This window comes from Phalaenopsis equestris, unplaced genomic scaffold, assembly GCF_001263595.1.
Source record: "Phalaenopsis equestris unplaced genomic scaffold, ASM126359v1 Scaffold000427, whole genome shotgun sequence".
Taxonomy (NCBI): domain Eukaryota; kingdom Viridiplantae; phylum Streptophyta; class Magnoliopsida; order Asparagales; family Orchidaceae; genus Phalaenopsis; species Phalaenopsis equestris.
The window spans coordinates 320,730-339,223 of record NW_018164868.1 but is presented as its reverse complement, the minus strand read 5'-3'; the positions used below and the strand labels follow the sequence as shown (position 1 = coordinate 339,223).

General features: G+C 36.1%; 1 protein-coding gene across 1 annotated transcript in view; it reads right to left on the bottom strand.

Annotated features, from left to right (window-relative positions):
- LOC110027366 (glycine--tRNA ligase, chloroplastic/mitochondrial 2) overlaps positions 1–18,494 on the bottom strand; it is a gene marked incomplete in the record, with an annotated part of 183,566 nt that overhangs the window by 7,713 nt on the left and 157,359 nt on the right. Inside the window, 2 exon segments of the mRNA XM_020728758.1 lie at positions 6,821–6,922; positions 12,859–12,948. Of these exon segments, the coding sequence (XP_020584417.1) occupies positions 6,821–6,922; positions 12,859–12,948 (192 nt within the window).

Genomic DNA, 18,494 nt, shown 5'->3' with positions numbered 1-18,494 from the left:
TTCCCTACTTTGTTTGAGTCGACAGAGCATATCAAGAAATCAGGTAGGAAGAATGAAAAGTCTGTCATCTTTTTTACAGAAGTTGAATGTATTCAACTTGCTTCCTCCTATCGTCTGAAATTGGTCGGAAAATTTTTGTATGACCATCCTAAAATGAAGCTTATTCGTAAGAAATTTGAGCTTATGCACCTTGTTGGAGAGTGAAAAATTGGACTTTTAGATGGAAGACATTCTTATTTAATTTAAGAATGAAGAAGATTACATGCGTTTATTTGCTAGAAGAATAATTTGGATTGATAACAAAGCAATGAAGATTTTGAAATGGTCTGTGAATTTTGACCCACAAATAAAACCACCAATCATTCCAGTTTGGAGTCGCCTCCCTGGTCTGAAATTTCATTATTTTAATAAAAAAGTATCCTACTCTATTGCCTCAGATTATCGTTAGTCACTCAAAACGAATATTCCTACTTTTAATCTTTCTCGTCCATCTGAAGCAGCATTTATTGAAAGAGAAATCACTTCATCCACTTCTGAGAAAATTTGGTTGGGCACACAACACCATAAATATTGACAAAAGGCAATGATTGAACATTTTCCTTCGTATTGTTCGAACTGCCATATGTTCGACCACTTCAGTTCTCAATGCCACCATCTACAACCCCACCTCAAACCAAAAAAGTACAGTGTTCCGAGAAAGATAGTGAATTCATCTCCTGATCAGCTCCAAGTTATTGATACTATTGATCATCAAAAGGATATCTCTGAAGACGTCACTATCCTTACAGACAATATATCAACCATTTAGTCTCCACACAATGTTGTAGCTTCCCCATTTTTGGAACTCCTATAATGGGGCGAGGGAGATTCTTCAAACCCCACCTGCCCTAGAACCTATCACTGATATTATAAGTGACAATACTTTTACTGCTTCACTACCGCCTTATCAGATCGAGCAAAATGTTAATGTTACTCAGACTTATAGGGATCATGATGAGCAACAGCCCACACCTGCCTGATCAACTTTGGAATTTACTGATCAGATGAGTCAATCATTGGATGAGGAATGACATGTCTACACATCCAAGAGGAAGAAGAAGAATGGAGACCTATTTGAGTTCAGGAATCTGATGGATTAAGCTCAAGAAATTTATGAATGATACTTTGGTTACTTCGGGTAATAGTACGCCCCTTACAAATTTGTTAGCCAGCTCCCTTCCGAGAACTAGAGGAAAATGGAGGACTAAAGTGGGACGTCCCTAGCACTTGTGCGTTTGTTGTTGGCTTTTAATTTTTTATCTTTATGTACATTTGCTTTATTTGGGATTTTGTGTGTGTTGTATTGTGTGAGTTGGGCCTTCTTTTAGGCTCTCTCATACACCTATCTCTATCTTTTACTTTCTACTATATTAGCCAGGAAGTTGACCTGAGGGGACTTACAGTGACCCCGCCACCAACACGCCAAGGCTTGCAGCACATACATACATACATACATACATACATACATATACATATACATATACATACATACATACATATGTATGCATGCATGTATGTATAGATATATATATGTTTTTTAAAAAAACCCAATGGCTAATATATTAAAAAGAAAAAATACAGATGAGTTATAAGAGGACGCAAAAAACCACTCTACCCACACGGTACAACACACACAAAGGTCCCAAAAAAAATAAGATCATGTAAACCAAAAAAAACCAAAATTGTCATATCGCATATCAAGTAGCTAGGAACGACCCAATTTAGTTATGTCTTTGCCTCTAGTTCTAAGAAGGAAGCCAGCTAAGCTAGGACCCAATTTAGTCATGCCTCTGCCTCTAGTTCTAGGAAGGAAGCCAGCTAAGCTACGACCCAATTTAGTCATGCCTCTGCCTCTAGTTCTAGGAAGGAAGCCAGCTAAGCTACGACCCAATTTAGTCATGCCTCTGCCTCTAGTTCTAGGAAGGAAGCCAGCTAAGCTACGACCTAATTTAGTCATGCCTCTTCCGCAAGTTCTAGGAAGGAAGCCAACTAAGCTACGACCCAATTTAGTCACGCCTCTGCCTCTAGTTCTAAGAAAGAAATCAGCCAACAAATTTTTGAGTTTCGTGTTTTACCCGAAGTAACCAATGTATCATCTATTAAGTTCCTGAGCTCGAATAGGCCGTCATTCGTCTTCTTCTTCCTGGATGTGTAAATCTGTCATTCATCATCCGAAGGTTAGCAGTGTGTTGGTCGACAGATTGTCGAGCATATATAAGCTGATGAGCCCCTTGCGTCTGATTAACAGTAAAAACTTGCTCGTTCTGATGAGGTGGTAGAGTCGCAGTAGAAAGATTGCCAACCTTTGTAATAATGATAGGTTCTAGGGTATGTGAAGTATGAATTGTCTCCTCTGCACCTAATGTTTTCTGAAGATGAGGAGCTTCAAAGCTCTCCTGATTATCGGACAGAACATTGTCCTTTGTAAGTAAAGGTTCTTCACTATTATTTTCAAAAAGGATTGAAGCTGTAGGTAGCCCATTTGAACCATCCGGCAACACGCAAACACAAAAACAAAAATAGTATTGTCAGGGGAGGGTGGTCTCCTGTAGTGGGAGGGAGAGCTAACAGCGTTTCAACCAAATTTTCAATAGCCAGATTGCACTCAGGGGTGGAGGAGAGACAGGTGTGAGTTGGGGCAGAGAGCCTAGTAACATTTTTACTTTGAGGCTTTAAATGAGGGAGCAAATGATGACATTGAGAGTGAGAGTGTCCAAACATACGGCAGTGGGTACAGTAAAGTGGGATCTGTTCTAGTTCCACCCGCTGCCAAAAACCCTGGTGTTGTGAGCCAATCCAGATCTCCTCCAGAAAAGGTAAAGTAATGTCCCGTTCAATTAAAACTCTGGCTTCAGAAGACCGACTCGGATTAACTGTAGGAATATCTATTTTGAGGGGTTTACCGTAAACCATAGCTAAGAAGTAGAGGAGCTCGTGATTGAAGAGATGAAACTTCAGACCCGGGAAGCGCAGCCATACATGAATGGTAGGAGGTTCAGTGAAAGGGTCAAAATCAACCTTCAATTTTAAAACTTTCATCACACAGTTATCTATTCGAACGAGTCTTCTCGCAAACAAATAGACGAAGTATTCGTCATCTGATAATTGTATAAGAATATGCCTACCGTACAGTTTACCAATTTTCCATTCTCCTTTCAGCCGCATTTGCTCAAAATCTTTTCGAATTAACTGGAGTTTGGGGTTTCCATAGAGGAACTTACCTACTAAGACCAACCGGCAGGATGAAGCTAAGGTGGAGAACTCGACCTCAGAGAGAGATTGCAGGTTTACCATTTTTACGGAATATTTTTTTTTAGCAATCCGGTGTAAATGCCCGATACTAAAATATCGTGGTATTGCTATGGGAATATACATGAAATAGGGGTGCGAGCGGGGTTATCGTCGGCACGGAGCCTAGAGGCCATCTCGACATGCAAAGTCTGCATGTAAGAAAACCACGACCAGAGACTGCAAATGACGCAAACCGCCACGTATCAGGGTAACGAGAGACTACGTCAGGAAGAGGATGGTGACGTTCGAGAAAGGCTCTGCCAGAAACTGCAAAGACGAAGCAAATGGAGTGAAGCCGAAGGATTCAACACAAGGAATCACCATCGGGCGAAACCCTAGCAGAGCTACCCGCCGTATATATATATATAAGCCCAAGGGCTAATATATTCAAGAGAAAAAAATACAGATAGGTTGCATGAGTGGGTCCAAAAGTAGGCACCAAACCAATACGGTACACCACACATAAATTTCTAAAAAAAAAGAGACGGTACATCTAAGAACAAAAAATTAAAACGACAAGGCACGAATAAAGTTAGGGACGACCCAATTTAGTCCTGTCTCTGCCTCTAGTTCTCGGAAGAGAGCCAGCTAACAAATTGGTGAGGTGTGTACCATTACCCGAAGTAACCAAAGTATTATCCTTTAGAATCCTGAGCTCAAGTAGGTAACCATTTTTCTTCTTTCTCCTGGACGTGTAAACCTGTTATTCCTCATCCGAAGATTGATCATTCGTATGAGGTGGTAGAACTGTAGTAGAAGGATTGCCAATCGTTGTAACCACAATAGGTTCTAGTATATGTGAAGTATGAGTTGTCGCCTCTGCACCGGATACTTCCCAAAGATGGGGAGCTGCAAGGTTCTCATAATTATCGGTCCAAACACTATGCTTTATAAGTAAGGATCCTTTAATATTTTTTTCAATAAGGTTTGAAGGTGTAGGTTGCCCAGCATAGCCATCCAACATCATATCAATCGCAGAAACAAAAATAGTATTGGCAGGAAGGGGATCCACAGGGGTAATTAAATTAGACCCCAACTCCTGTCTTGTGGTAATTTCCTTCACAGGTTGAGCAGATGTGTCCAGAGCAACGAGGTTAGACTCATCCTTATTCACTTGAGTTTTAGATTTCAAATTATGGAGTCTGTGATATTTATCAAGGGTATACCTAAACATCTTACAATGGGTACAATAAAACAGTTTATGTTTCATGAAAATTTATTGTCAATATCTATTATGAGTTATGCCTAGCCAGACTTCAATAATATCAGGTAAAGCAATATCTATTTTCATAAGTACTCTGGCCACAGAAGGCCTGGTTAGATTGATACCAGGTAACCTAAATCATGGTTAACTGATGATTAAAAAAGTGCAGCTTGAGACCAGGTAAACTAAACCATACCGGTACAGTGAGAGATTCATGATTTGGGTCAAAATCAGGAAAGAAAATCGGGAGGCCACTTGAGAAACTTCATTGGCTCTCCTGTAATATTAAGATATTTTTTGGAGAATATTCGAGCGTAGTCTTCAGCCATGGTTAACTAAATCAACACATATCTCCCATCAAAGAGTCTCACTTTATCTCCCATCAAAGAGTCACACTTTCCACTTTCCTACTAGTTTGAGATCATCAAAACTCTTTATGATAACTTTCATAGGTGGGTGCCCCCATTGAAATTTTTCAATAAGAGCGAACTTGCTTTTTTTCTGTCAGGGTTGAAATTTCTAAATCAGAGACATTTTTTCTGTCAGGGTTGAAATTTCTAAATCAGAGAAAAATAGTATTGTTTTCCCACATTTCCGACTTGTCTTATTAACAAAAGGGCAATCACCTATACCATCACGACAACTCTTATAGGTTGTGGTGAAGATAACTGCGGACTCCACCTGAAGATTACCCATCACATGGGCAAAGAAGGCTTTGTCAGGTTCAACTGAAGCAGGGAGCGCCATCAGAGCAGGGATATCCACCTGCTACGATGTCCCGATATAATCGCGGAAGCAGGGAGAGGCGAAGGTGCAGAGATCTGAAGCTGTCAGTGTCGCCTGCTACAACGTCCCGATAGAATCACGTAAGCTGCGAAAACTTTCAACGTCGAAACAAACAAAACAGACGAAAGCACAGTAAGAAACACTGTAGCGTGAGCCGACGAAGGAGAATATGGGAGGATATGGAAGCAGAGAGACGAAGAAACAGAGGATTAAAGGGATATAAATGTTCTACGACATTCCGATATACATATACATATACATACATACATACCAAATTATATAACTTACCTCTCAAACTTTCATGCATAAAGCTTTATTTTATTCTAGTCCCAAGGACGTAACCGAGCTTCAAGCTCCAATCGTTGCACCTATGCCCGTTTGGCCCCGCACTAGTCGCGAAATGCCCAAACCATAGTACAAGAAAAAATTAAAGAGGATTAAAGGGATATAAATGTTCTTAATCATATGTGTGTAACATAAATTAACTTAAATTAATCCCTGCACTATACTTTCATCCCATCGTTGCATGCCATGCTTAGTGGATAAGCTATGGTGGTTTAAATTTTCAAACGGCGATTTAGTGGAAAATAAGTGTAATTAAAAAATATTCTAATAAATTATATTAACAGAATTTATAACATCAAATATGTTAATTTTTATACACTTTAATATATTAAATAAATTGGAACAAAATATAATTTTATACAATTAGTTCAGAAGAATCAGGGAAATACAAAAAAATAGGGCATATTGCAAAATAAACCCAACTTACATGTTTTAGTCAGAATTGGGTGTTATAAAAATCAAGAAGACGACAAGCTTGTAAGAAATTGGGTGAAAAGGGTTTATAGGTTAGATTGAAGTTTTTCCTTTTTACGGAAATTTATTTACTTAGCACTGAATACATTAGGATTTAACATATTTATCACCTATACTTCAGCATTTATATCATCTAGCACTCTATTTCCGAATCTCACCAGATGTTCAATAAGGATATCGACCAGAATTAGGTTAAAAGGTCAGTTAGGATCACACAAAGAGGTCGATGAAGATTAGGCACAACAACTAACGAGGATCAAGAAAAAGGCTAAATATAATTAGAAAACAAGACCGACTCAAATTAGGAAAAGGCCGACAAGGATTGAGTTTCCTAAAGAAAGAAAATGCTAGGGTAGGTGTTACTTTTTATTTTGTTTTAATGTTTTAAGTGATACATATGCAAATATATAAATCCTAATATTTAATGTCAGAATGAAGAGAGAAGCGCACATAGCACACTTATGTTTTCTTTCCAGTGCAATCCAATAGCTTAAAAAAAGGATTGCACCAGAGATCAAAGCCCCTTAAAATGGATATTCAGGAATAAAAGACGGACAAAAATTATGACGTAATGACTAACTTTTCTCTGCTGCAATATTTAAAGTAAATGAATCTGTTTTTCTTGAAGGTATCACAAACTGAAAATAAATAGTATGAATGATGTATGAAAATTGCGATTACCTCCAAATCAGCATCAAAACTCTTTCCACGAATAATCCTAGTTGGTCGTGAATACACCTCAATCACTTCGTGGAAAAGGTCACTTTTGGAAAATTCTTCCATCTGCATTTAATAGTGATAATCAAGAACACGAAATGCACTTAACACAAGCTACATTGAAATCCTTTGAATTTCTTCAAACATACGAAGAATTTTTTTTATCACCAGTCCCAAATAGATGATTGCATGATAGATGTGTCATCAACAAATTTTATCATTTGGCACAAATCCCTAAAAATTTTTTTAGCAAAAAACATTCCAATCCAAATTAAATATCATGTAGAGATCTGATTTTAGAAAGCATATAGTTACACTGACCGTTATTTTTTTTATCACCAGTCCCAAATAGTTGGAAGAAGTCTAGGATGATTGCATGGTAGATGTGTCATCAACAAATTTTATCATTTGGCACAAATCCCTAAAAAATTTTTTAGCAAAAAACATTCCAATCCAAATTAAATATCATGTAGAGATCTGATTTTAGAAAGCATATAGTTACACTGACCGTCTCAGCAAGAGGAATCAAATGATACCAAAATTAGTCCAATCCGAGTTCGATCAAGCCCGAATCAAGCCACTAAACCATATTTGGAGAATTTAAGTAGTTAAATGGAGGGTCAAACGAACTCCAAATTTCACATGCCTATAGTCAAATCAAGTGTCTCAATGAGAGGAATCTAATGAGCCCAAGATCACAAAATTTCGAGGCATTAAAGCCTTTCAATCATAAAAAAAAAAATCATACGATCAAGTTGAATCAATATGAGTAATTCAATCGTGTGGTTATGGAAGTTATTCGCCAAAACAAAATGTCACTCCCCTAGGGGCTATAAATAAATCCCTTCTCTTCACTTGGAAAAAGAAGAAGTCGAATTCCAGTATTATTCTTGTTACAACCCGGTCCAAGGCTTAAAACTAACCAAGAAAGGTACAGATGAACAGACATTGGAAATTAAAATTTTTCATATTTATTTTTATAACTAACTATTAATAAATGAAAAAGTCACAATCAAACTGAATTAAAACAGTATAATTAAATTTATCTGATTTCAGGTTGTTCATGTCTTCTATAAATAGTCTATTATATTGCTCTTCTTTTAATAAATTAAAAATAATTGAAAAGTTAGTTTAAAACAAAAATGAGTTAACCAAAGCCCAGTGAATATTCAAACTCCTAAACTACATTAATACAAGAAAAACAAAATAATATATAGGCTAGTTAAGTTTTTAATAAATTAATATAAACATCTGATATTTTAAAAATATGATGTTATTTAATAAATCTACTATATCAATAGCATATCTATATTATTTTATATCTGCACAACCGTCACAAGAGCAACGTCTAAACATTATATCAATTAAGGTACTTCATTATCAGTACCCTTTTTCAATTACGTGCTCGGGCGCCTTAACGTTCCCTCACTAGTATCATAAATAACCGACTTAATCATAATTAATCATGCACATAAAAACAGTCAAAATAGACATCATTCATGTGTTCATCACAACGTGACTAATAAGGAAAGTAATATATAAGATTCATAACAATTTGACTAATAAAAAAATAACATATAAACCAAATAAAGCTTGTACAAATATCATTAACTACTATTACAAAATAGTCGAGAAGAAACAAAATATTACTATGGATTAAAAGAAATGAGTACTCACCTCGATGTCAATTAATTAATCATAAATAACTGACTCAACCATAATTAATCATGCACATACAAGCAGTCAAAATAGACATCATTCATGTGTTCATCACAATGTAACTAATAAAGAAAATAATATATAAGATTCATAACAATTTGACTAATAAAAAAAATAACATATAAACCAAATAACGCTTGTAAAAATATCATTAACTACTATTACAAAATAGTCGAGAAGAAACAAAATTTTACTATAGATTAAAAGAAATGAGTACTCACTTCGATGTCAATTAATTTTTTATTTGAATTTTCTTGATGTTGTATATTCTAAAACTGATGCTTATAATAAAGACGAGTTTTTATATTAAAAATTTTTGCTTAGCTATTAACTTTACATTATTTAAGAATTAAATTTACATTATTTAATTAAAGGGGATGCACAAGAGTGTGCAAATTATAGAGGAATTAAGTTGATGTGTCATACTTTAAAATTATGGGAGAGGGTAATTGAACATAGGTTAAGATGTATTACAATGATTTCTCATAATCAATGTGGATTTATGTCGGGCAAGTCTATTATGGAAGCTATACATTTATTAAGAGATTTGATGGAGAAGTTTAGAGATAATAAGAAGAATCTACATTTGATTTTTATTGATTTAGAAAAAGCTTACGATAAGGTTCCAAGAGATATCCTTTGGAGACCTATTGAGAAGAAATGTGTTGATATGACTTATATTTAAGTCATTAAAGATTTGTATGATAGAGTTGTTACTTGTGTTCGAACTGAAGGAGGATTGGCCAATACATCAAGGATCGGCTTTAAGCCCATTTCTTTTTTCTTTAGTTATGGATGGTCTTTCTGAACATTTACAGGAGGATGTACCTTGGTGTATGCTTTTTGCTGATGATATCCTTCTCGTGGATAAGACGAGAGAAAAAGCCCAGGAAAAACTTAGGTCTACATTGGAGTTTAAAGGCCTTCATTTGAGTAGAACTAAAACTGAATACATGGAATGTAATTTTAGTATAGTACACTTTGGATGATCAAATTATTAAAAGGTGTGAACTATTTAGATATCTCGGGTCTGTTTTTCAAAGCGATGGTGATATAGATGGGGATGTTAATAGTGGAATTCAAGTTGGTTGGTTGAAGTGGAGGAATGCTTCAGGTCTTTTGTGTGATAGAAAAGTACCACTTAAATTGAAAGGAAAAATAAGACGGTAGTGAGACCTGTAATGCTCTATGGCGCTGAATGTTGGTCTTTAAAAGAGAAGCATACAATGCTCTAGGCCAATCTCTATTCCTCGCGCAGTAATTCACTGAAACATACATCTAAACAAGGAACCAGATCTCTATTCAACAACCCAACCCGAGCAGCTTCCAATTCAAGTTTGAGTTTTATAAAAAACTGATCGCGACGACTCACTTCATGAATAGCCTGAAGACTAGGTAAGTTGTCCTTTAATACCTTGTTGTCCTTTGATACCTTAGCATAGATAATACCAGAATATTCGTTCCATAAATTTAAAAATAATGCTCAATTGAGAGATTACCTTGACTATAATTACTCATATCAAGTTTCAATTGAAAACGTCTTGCAATACTATTTTGATTGTAGACGCGCTTCAAGTATTCCCACATTTCTTTAGGTGTCTCAAAAGATCGTAAATTATTCACCATATGAGCATCAATAGATCCCAAAATCCAAGAAACAATCCAAACATATTTTGCCTCCCATTAACCAAGATCTTTCAGCTCTATAGGTGCTGGAGATAACCCATCAATATGACCCTAAAACTCCCCTTTCAAAAGCATCTTGAGCTGAAATTCTCATGCGACATAATTCTTTCTAGTGAATCTGATAGCTAAGATTTCTGAAGATATTTTAAATAGTGACTGTAGCAGTGTACGAACAATAAAGATTGTCAAGGACTTGAGTAGGCAGGTTGACGTGAACAGAGAAGGATTGTTCGCTATTTTAGTGGGAGCAAGATCGTGCGCTATTTTAGTGGGAGCAAGATCGTGCGCTATTTGAGTGGGAGCAAGATCGTGCGCTATTTGGGCAGAAGAGATCAAATCGTGCTGAGTCCTGCCTGCAGGGAGAAACAGATGAACAAATGAAAAAATTAAAAACAAAGCAATCGAAGCAATCCAGAAGAGAGAATAGCCCGGAGAGATCACATCGTGTTGAGTCCTGCCTGCAGCGAGAAACAGATGAACAAATGAAAAAATTAAAAACGAAGCAATCGAAGCAATCCAGAAGAGAGAATAGCCCGATAGAGAGAATAGCCCAAATGAAGAGAGAAGACCAGGCGAGCAAAACAAGCAGACGAAGTGAGATGTCCGAAGTGAGATGTCTAGGAGAGAAGTCCAAGAGAAGTGTTATCCAGGCAAAGCAGACGGAGCGAGAGGTCCAGGAGAGATTGTCGGCAAAGTAGACGAGCTGTGCGAGAAGTCGAGCGGACTAGACTCTTCTTCGATTTGCAGTCGAAGACGCAGTCAAAGGTGTCAGCGAAGATGAAGTAGCTCCGAGTCAGAAAACGGAAGATCGATTTCAAAGACTAGCTTTGAAGACACCGAAGATTCGGGCCAGAACATTTGACATGGCTCTGATACCGTGTCAATGTTTTGAGTAAATAGGTTGAATGTCTTTTTCCTTTGCTTTCATTGCAATAAATAATAGTCTGTACAATCTATTTTAGGTACATAATAAAATGTATAATCTATTTTAAGTAGTTTATTAATACATATTCCTAATCTAAATATTCAACTAAACAAAAAGAATCTGAGCAATTAAAATGAGGAATTTAATGCAACAACTCAAAGAAAGAAACCCTTAATTTTGCCCAATTTCATTTACTCCTGATTAATACCTGATACCAGATGATACTATTCTAGAGCTCCTAGAAGGTATTTGGGAAGCGGATTTGACAGATGGGTGGCTGTGGAATAGTGAGAGAAAAGCCATGCAAGGTAAATGACGTGGAAGCTAGGGATTGAGCAATTCTATGAACCTGATCGTAGAATACTAAAGATTCGTGAAATCCCCGATCCAAAACAGTAATATTACAAATTTAGGGTGTCTGATGATCGTGGAGAGTGGAACTAGACCCCCGACTTCCAATTTTTACATTTATTTTCTTTTTGATTTCTTTCCTATTTTCTCTAATTTTAATTAGAGTTTCTTCTATAAAACTATTTATATATTACTATTTCCTATTTTTTAGACTTTTGATTTTGTTCGAGTTTTATGGACATTATATACTTTGATTTCTACCTATGGAGTATTATATCGTATTCCTTTTGCAGGTGTGTGCAGCTTGTGCAGTAATAAAGGGGTGAATTTCTTCGCTGCTCGTACCTCACTGTTCAATGATTTTTCTCGCTATTTACAGTTGGGACAGCTGCTGAGCAACATCTATCCTGTTAACACTATCAACTTTGCATATTTTCTTCCCTCGATATTCGATAACCACCCCCCCATCAAAACAGTTTTATAAACACCTTCTAAGAGCCCGAGTATGGTATCAAGTTGAGCTAGTGATTATATTTAAAGAATAATTTTATAAAGTTTTGAGCTTAATACTAAACTTGATAGATACAATTGCCTTTGATATTTGGAGACGTAAAAACATAAAGGATGATTATAAAGGTTTATCGGGCACCTTCTAAGTTGCTATTTGATACATTTTGAGGACGGAAAAAAAAAATGCTTGCTTCAAGAATGGGAAAATTGATGATAGATTATTTTAGCTTAATATCATCAATTTGGATCTCTTTTCCCAAAAATAAAAGATATCAATGCTATGATTACTGCGGACATAAATATTCTGGTTAATTCCAAGGAGCTTCTCTTTGCATCTTTGAGTCTGTTTCTCTATAACTTCATTCATCACCCATCTTTTTAATTGGAAGAGTCTAGCAATCGTTTTCCAGCTAAAAAGAAAATTGCCTGGATATAAAATTTACTTCTGTAAAAAGAAAATAATGTTTGAGAGAAAAGGAAAAAACCAACTTTTTATTGCCAGTAAATTTGAAGTTGAGGTGGAAAAATATGAGCAATTATTTCATTTATTCAAGTTTTCACTCCTTGTTATTGCTGGGAAAGATTGAAGATTACATGGTTGGAAAATTATATAATCACAACCTTATACTGTAGCAGTGTTACCTATATGAGATAGGCATAGAACTCGCAACTTTCTTCAACAAATAGAAGATTTCCAACATCACTTATTTATTAATTTGTTAACAATGTAGCAAACATGATTGGAAAGGACATACTGATATGAAATTTTTTAAAGATAAGAATATAGAAGCATTATAAAGAAACTACTTACATCAATTGCTGATTGTGCAGCCATAAAAGGCCAATTTGCGCGCTCCGAGAGTATGGAATGAACTATCTCAGAACGTATGCCCTTATCCAGCTAACATAATTCCACATAATTCAAATAAGGAAAATAACAAATATCCCACAAGAAAAAGCAAATTAACAAGTTAGTCAAATTCCATAGATTCCTCATATATGTTTCTGTAAATCATGCATAGAAAACCTCTAATAAAATTGATTTCTTATATCAATTCAACGTGAACAATAATCGGCACCAATTTAAGATGAGAGAAAAAAAATACTGTGAAGAATGCTATTTGAATAAAGTTTGATTAATACGCTTGTTTTATGATTATTTATTCACTTGGAGCCTTTCATACGATATGTAAAATTTTATTGTTTACTTGAAAACTGAGCGTAACAACTCTTAGCCATAAACAATAAAAATCTACTCAGAGATAAATGCATTGTGTTCGTTACCACTCTATACAATAAAAGGCTAACTTGATAAGAACCCAATAGAATGCCTCCCTTGGCGGTTGGATCCTAGTCTGTTTGTAAGTTATACTAGAACCTTATTAAACCAAAACAAAATGTGAAGGGCTGAAAAAAAACATGTGAACATAAAAGGGAAGTCCACCAAACTAGCTCAAGAATACAGTGTACGGGAGCAAAATCACGGCACTCCAAGATTTCCTTTTCTCCTATTTATAAACAAGGATCTGAGATCTCGAATCTGCCAAAAATAACTACAGAATATTCTGTACATATGATAAATAGAAAAGATATAAAGGTTAAGTGCTCTGAGTACACGGGCTTAGACTAGAAGTCAGTCGTGTAAAGGCATCACTGGCTCCCAAATGGATATTAGATTAGGATTCGGGCTTAGACTAGAAGTCAGTCGTGTAAAAACATCACTGGCTCCCAAATGGATATTAGATTAGGATTTGTCTGAGAATTATACAAAAAATTTACTAGCCCAAATGAATTAAGAAAGGGTAGACGAGATATAAACAAAGAAGGAAAATGCATTAAACTTGCTCAAGAAAGGGTAGACGAGATATAAACAAGGTGTATTAGAGTGAATTATAGATCCAAATACCAGAAAGGCTAGAGTCTTTGGCTTTCCCAAAATTCCCTATTTTTAAGCACGGTCTTGGGTGAACACCACAGGAAGAGCTATAAAATGACTTCAAATGTGATAAATATAATATAATATAGAAAATTAGGATAATTCACTGAATGTGGACTCAGACTCAGCTAGTAGTCGGTCGTAAAAAGAGTCACTAGGCCTCCCTGGTGGGCATAGTAGAGCCTTCAAATGGAGACAACTGCTTCCGTTGGATAAACCCAGTGAGTTTGGTGATGGCTTTGGATAAGCTATTCCTTGAACCTGGTGAAAATTCCACTTTAGTTGCCATGTAAGTCTACCCAGTCTCGATGGGTAGATGCCTTGAACTCTGTTGGGAGTCCTTAAGCCATGTTGGAGAGTCAGGCCTGAACCAGACATTGTATGTTCTCACAGAACCAGAAAGTTCGCGCAAATTCATCGCTCATGAATCTGATTGGCAAGTTCACATCTGAGTCCTTTTGGGAAATTTCTCCCTTAGGACGGAAGAGTTCACTCATGTGTCATTTTGGGCAGGTTCGCCCTTAGGATGAGTTTGTGCCCTCCTTCTAAGTGATCCACAGGGTGTGTATTGGCTCTGACAATTTCTCCTTTCAATTATACATTAAAAAACTCTATCAGGGTGGATCATGATGTTATAAGAATAAGAATTTCTAGGCAGATTAGCAAAAATATCACACAACACACAAAATTCATAGGTCACAAACTCGTAGCTTTTACCAATTATTCACTACTGTTGATAAAAAACTAAAGATAAGAAAGAAATTCAATTTAGAAAAGAAATTAATGACATTTACAAAAAAAAATATTTTGAGACTAAAATATGAGAAAGCTACAAAAATAATCTGAAACCCACACACTTCTTTACAAATAGTTTTTATCCAATTAATAAAATTTAATCACACTCTAAATTTATGTTAAATTTCAGAATAAGGAAAAAATGTAGAAGGAACACAGAAAACCTCAGAAATGCCCAACGAGAGAAACAATTTTAAAACTTGATTGATAGTATCATAGAATAATTTTGAACTCTTGTCAGGCATGTCTAATCTCTCGGTACAATAATTGATCTTCTTTTATGCCTTTGAGCCGATCAGGGAAATTGTTACAAATTGTTTTAACTAGTACTTGAATCGATATAAATAATGGAAAAAACCTTTGATCCCAAATTGATTGAGATACTTGAGAAAAGGCAATGCATGGTTAATATTCAGCCCCTAGGCATTACGGCTGACAATCCTTAAGACATTGCTAGACTAGTTTCATTGGTATATCAAAGATACATAAATATAAGATCTTTGTTGACGTCAATACCCACCCCACAAAAAATTACAATTAAATATGATTTTGAAGAAGGATAATGGATGAAAATTTGTAAAAAACAAACTCATCATATCTTGATTGCAACCAAAACTATTCAATCAACGCCAATTTAATAAAACAAATTATGTTCACGCATTCAAAATTACCAAGAAAGCTCTAGTACGGAAACCTCAGCTCAATATGATGAAAAGGGTGAGCAATGGATGTGGTGTCATGTAAGTCCAACTTGAAACAGTATTCAATAAGAAAATGCTCAATCATCCCCAATTCACAAAATGAATGGCGGAATTCACTTAATCATAATGAAAAATGGTGAACAACGAACACAATATCACACAGGTTAACCTCAAAATACATTGTCCACATTGAAAATGCAAATTTGTCACCCATTTTATAAAGCAGACTGCACCAGTAAATCCAGCTTATCAAAACTATCTATAGAAGGGCAATGCAAATGATTCAATAAAAAATGTTACACAAATTTTACTTGAAACGCCTTAACTACAAAAAATGCATGTAATCGTGAACCATTTAGCAAAAAAGGACTAGGATGATGCATCCAAAATATTTAAAACACACGTAAAAGAGACCATCATTGCTTAGGACATCGTATGAGACAAATTCAAGAATATAGAGATAACACAAAATTCAAAGTGCGCAATTATCAAATTTTGCAAGAAATGACACACTTCAAAAAATCATTATTATAATAATAAATTAAAATTAATTTAAATAAGTTCAACATTTGCTTAGTTTGCTTAATATATTTATTACGATCCCATATACATATATTCCAATCCCATGTATATTTTTCGAATGGCCATTTGCTTAATATATTTATTACAATCCCATATATATATATATATTCCAATCCCATGTATATTTTTCGAATGGCCAACGAGAGCTCTGCTAGGGTTTCGAATGTTTTGAATGGAGATTTACGTCGCCATTGACTATGTCTCGAAGAATTCCTCGTCTGCTTCCGTGCTTTTCTGTTTCGACGACTCGTCTTCGACGCCGACGGTTCGTCTGCGTCTCTACGACGATGCGTTCGCGTCTGCTCGACTTGAGTCCAGTCGTTCGTCTGCGTCTCTTTGAGTCCAGTCGTTCGCTTCGATTTCGGGGACGAAGACTAGCCGCACCATTCGACGCAGCTTCCCTGTCCAACAATTTCGGTTCGGGCTTGCTTCTTTCTGTTCGACGCTGAATCTGTTCTTCGCCGACAACATCCTTTGAGATCCTCTAACAGGTGGATTTCCTACTCTCATGGCGCTTCCATCTTCGTTTGAACCTGTCAAAGCCTCCTTTGCCCACGTGGTGTGTAATACTCAAGGGGAGTCGGCAGTTGTCTTCCCCTCAAGTTATAAGGATTTTCGTGATGATACAGATGACTGCCCCTTTGTTAAGAATGCAAGTAAGAAAAGTGGGAAAACAACACATTTTTTTTCTCAGTTAGAAATTGGGATGACCCTTAGAGCCCTGGTGGTTTTGAGTTTTTCATATTTTTATATGTACTCATTTTGATTTTTTGTGTGTGTTGTACTGTGTGGGTTGGGTACCTATTTTTGTGCCACTCATACAACCTATCTGTATCTTTTCTCTTTAATATATCAACCCTTGGGCTTTTTATAAAAAAAAAATATATTCCAATCCCATAAATTTGTGTGTTTAAGGTAGTGTTTCGTCCGTTCGATATGTACATGCGAGAAAGAGAAAGAAAGAGTGAGTATAAGAGAGAATAGAAGTAAAAAAAACTTAAACTAAACCCATAGACACTATTTTCCAGAGTAAAATATAGCTCTATCCCTCTCTAACTCCTCTGCCTGCTGCTCTGTTCTGCTTGCCGGTCACATATTCCTATCTCCCACTCAAATTCAAACACAATAGCCAAAAGCCACGATCACCTCTCCATATTGAGCGGCAACCTCCACAAATAATTGACTCAAGACCTCATTATACTATGTCTCTCCCATCCTCTCTGTTTAAAAGAAACTATAATCACTTCTCGCTCTTCTGCTTCTAAGCTCCCTACTATTCCAATCTCATTGCCATTTGCCACTGATCTCCATCATAGAACCAATATGAACATCCTCCATATTCTAAACAATTGCCACCAATTTCGATTTGAGCAGTGATGCATTCTTTAGCGATAACCTCGAACCAATCATTAAATTGTCCAAGTCCTTCAACTATGGTGACTCCAACCCATAAATCATTGTTGTTAATCGTCAATTACAAGAGATGCAAATGTAGAAGCCTATAATGTCACACCCCAATTGACCCTCCCCCATTTAGGGCCAATTGCGGTGTAACAAATCGGACGATTCGATCAAACTAAATTCTCATTAGCACTTGTCCTGAATAACATAATCGGACCAAGTGGGAGATGAATTAATCTAACTAAATTGACACAAACATACATAATTCATTCAACTTCATTTCATTCACATTCATATACTTTGAAGTGTAAAAAATCATATCATCAATATATATATATATATATATATATTTAAAGCCCAAAGGCAAATATTTTAATACGGAAAAAAAATATAGAAATGTTGCATGAGAGGGCCTAAAATAAAGCCTAACTCATGAAAACACGACACACAAAACTCAAATAAAGCAAAGATACATAAAGGAAAAAAAAATCAAAAGCCACAAAAGGGCACAAAGGTGCTAGGGACGTCTTACTTTAGTCCTCCTGCCCCTATTTCGCGGAAGTGAGCCGGCTAACAAATTAATAAGTTGAGTACCATTGCCCGCAGTAACCAAAGTGTCATCCATCAGATTCCTGAGCTCAAGTAAATTTTCATCTTTCTTCTTCCTCCTGGATGTGTAGACCTGTCATTTCTCATTCGATGATTGACTCATTTGATCAGTAGATTCCAAAGGTGGTCGGACAGTTGTAGGTCGTTGCACATCATGATCCTCATGAGCCTGAGTAATACTAACATTTTTCTGGACCTAATGAGACAGTAGTGAAACAGTAGAAGTATTTCCACCTGTATTATCGGTGATAGGTTCTAAGGTAGGCGGGGTCTGAAGAATCTCTCTTTACCTCACGATAGGAGGTTCCAAAAAGGGGGGAGCTACAAGTGGGGACTGAATGATTGACATATTGCCTGCGAGGAAAGTGATGTCTTCCGGGGTATCCTTCTGATGATCAATAGTGTCAAAAACTTGGAGCTGAT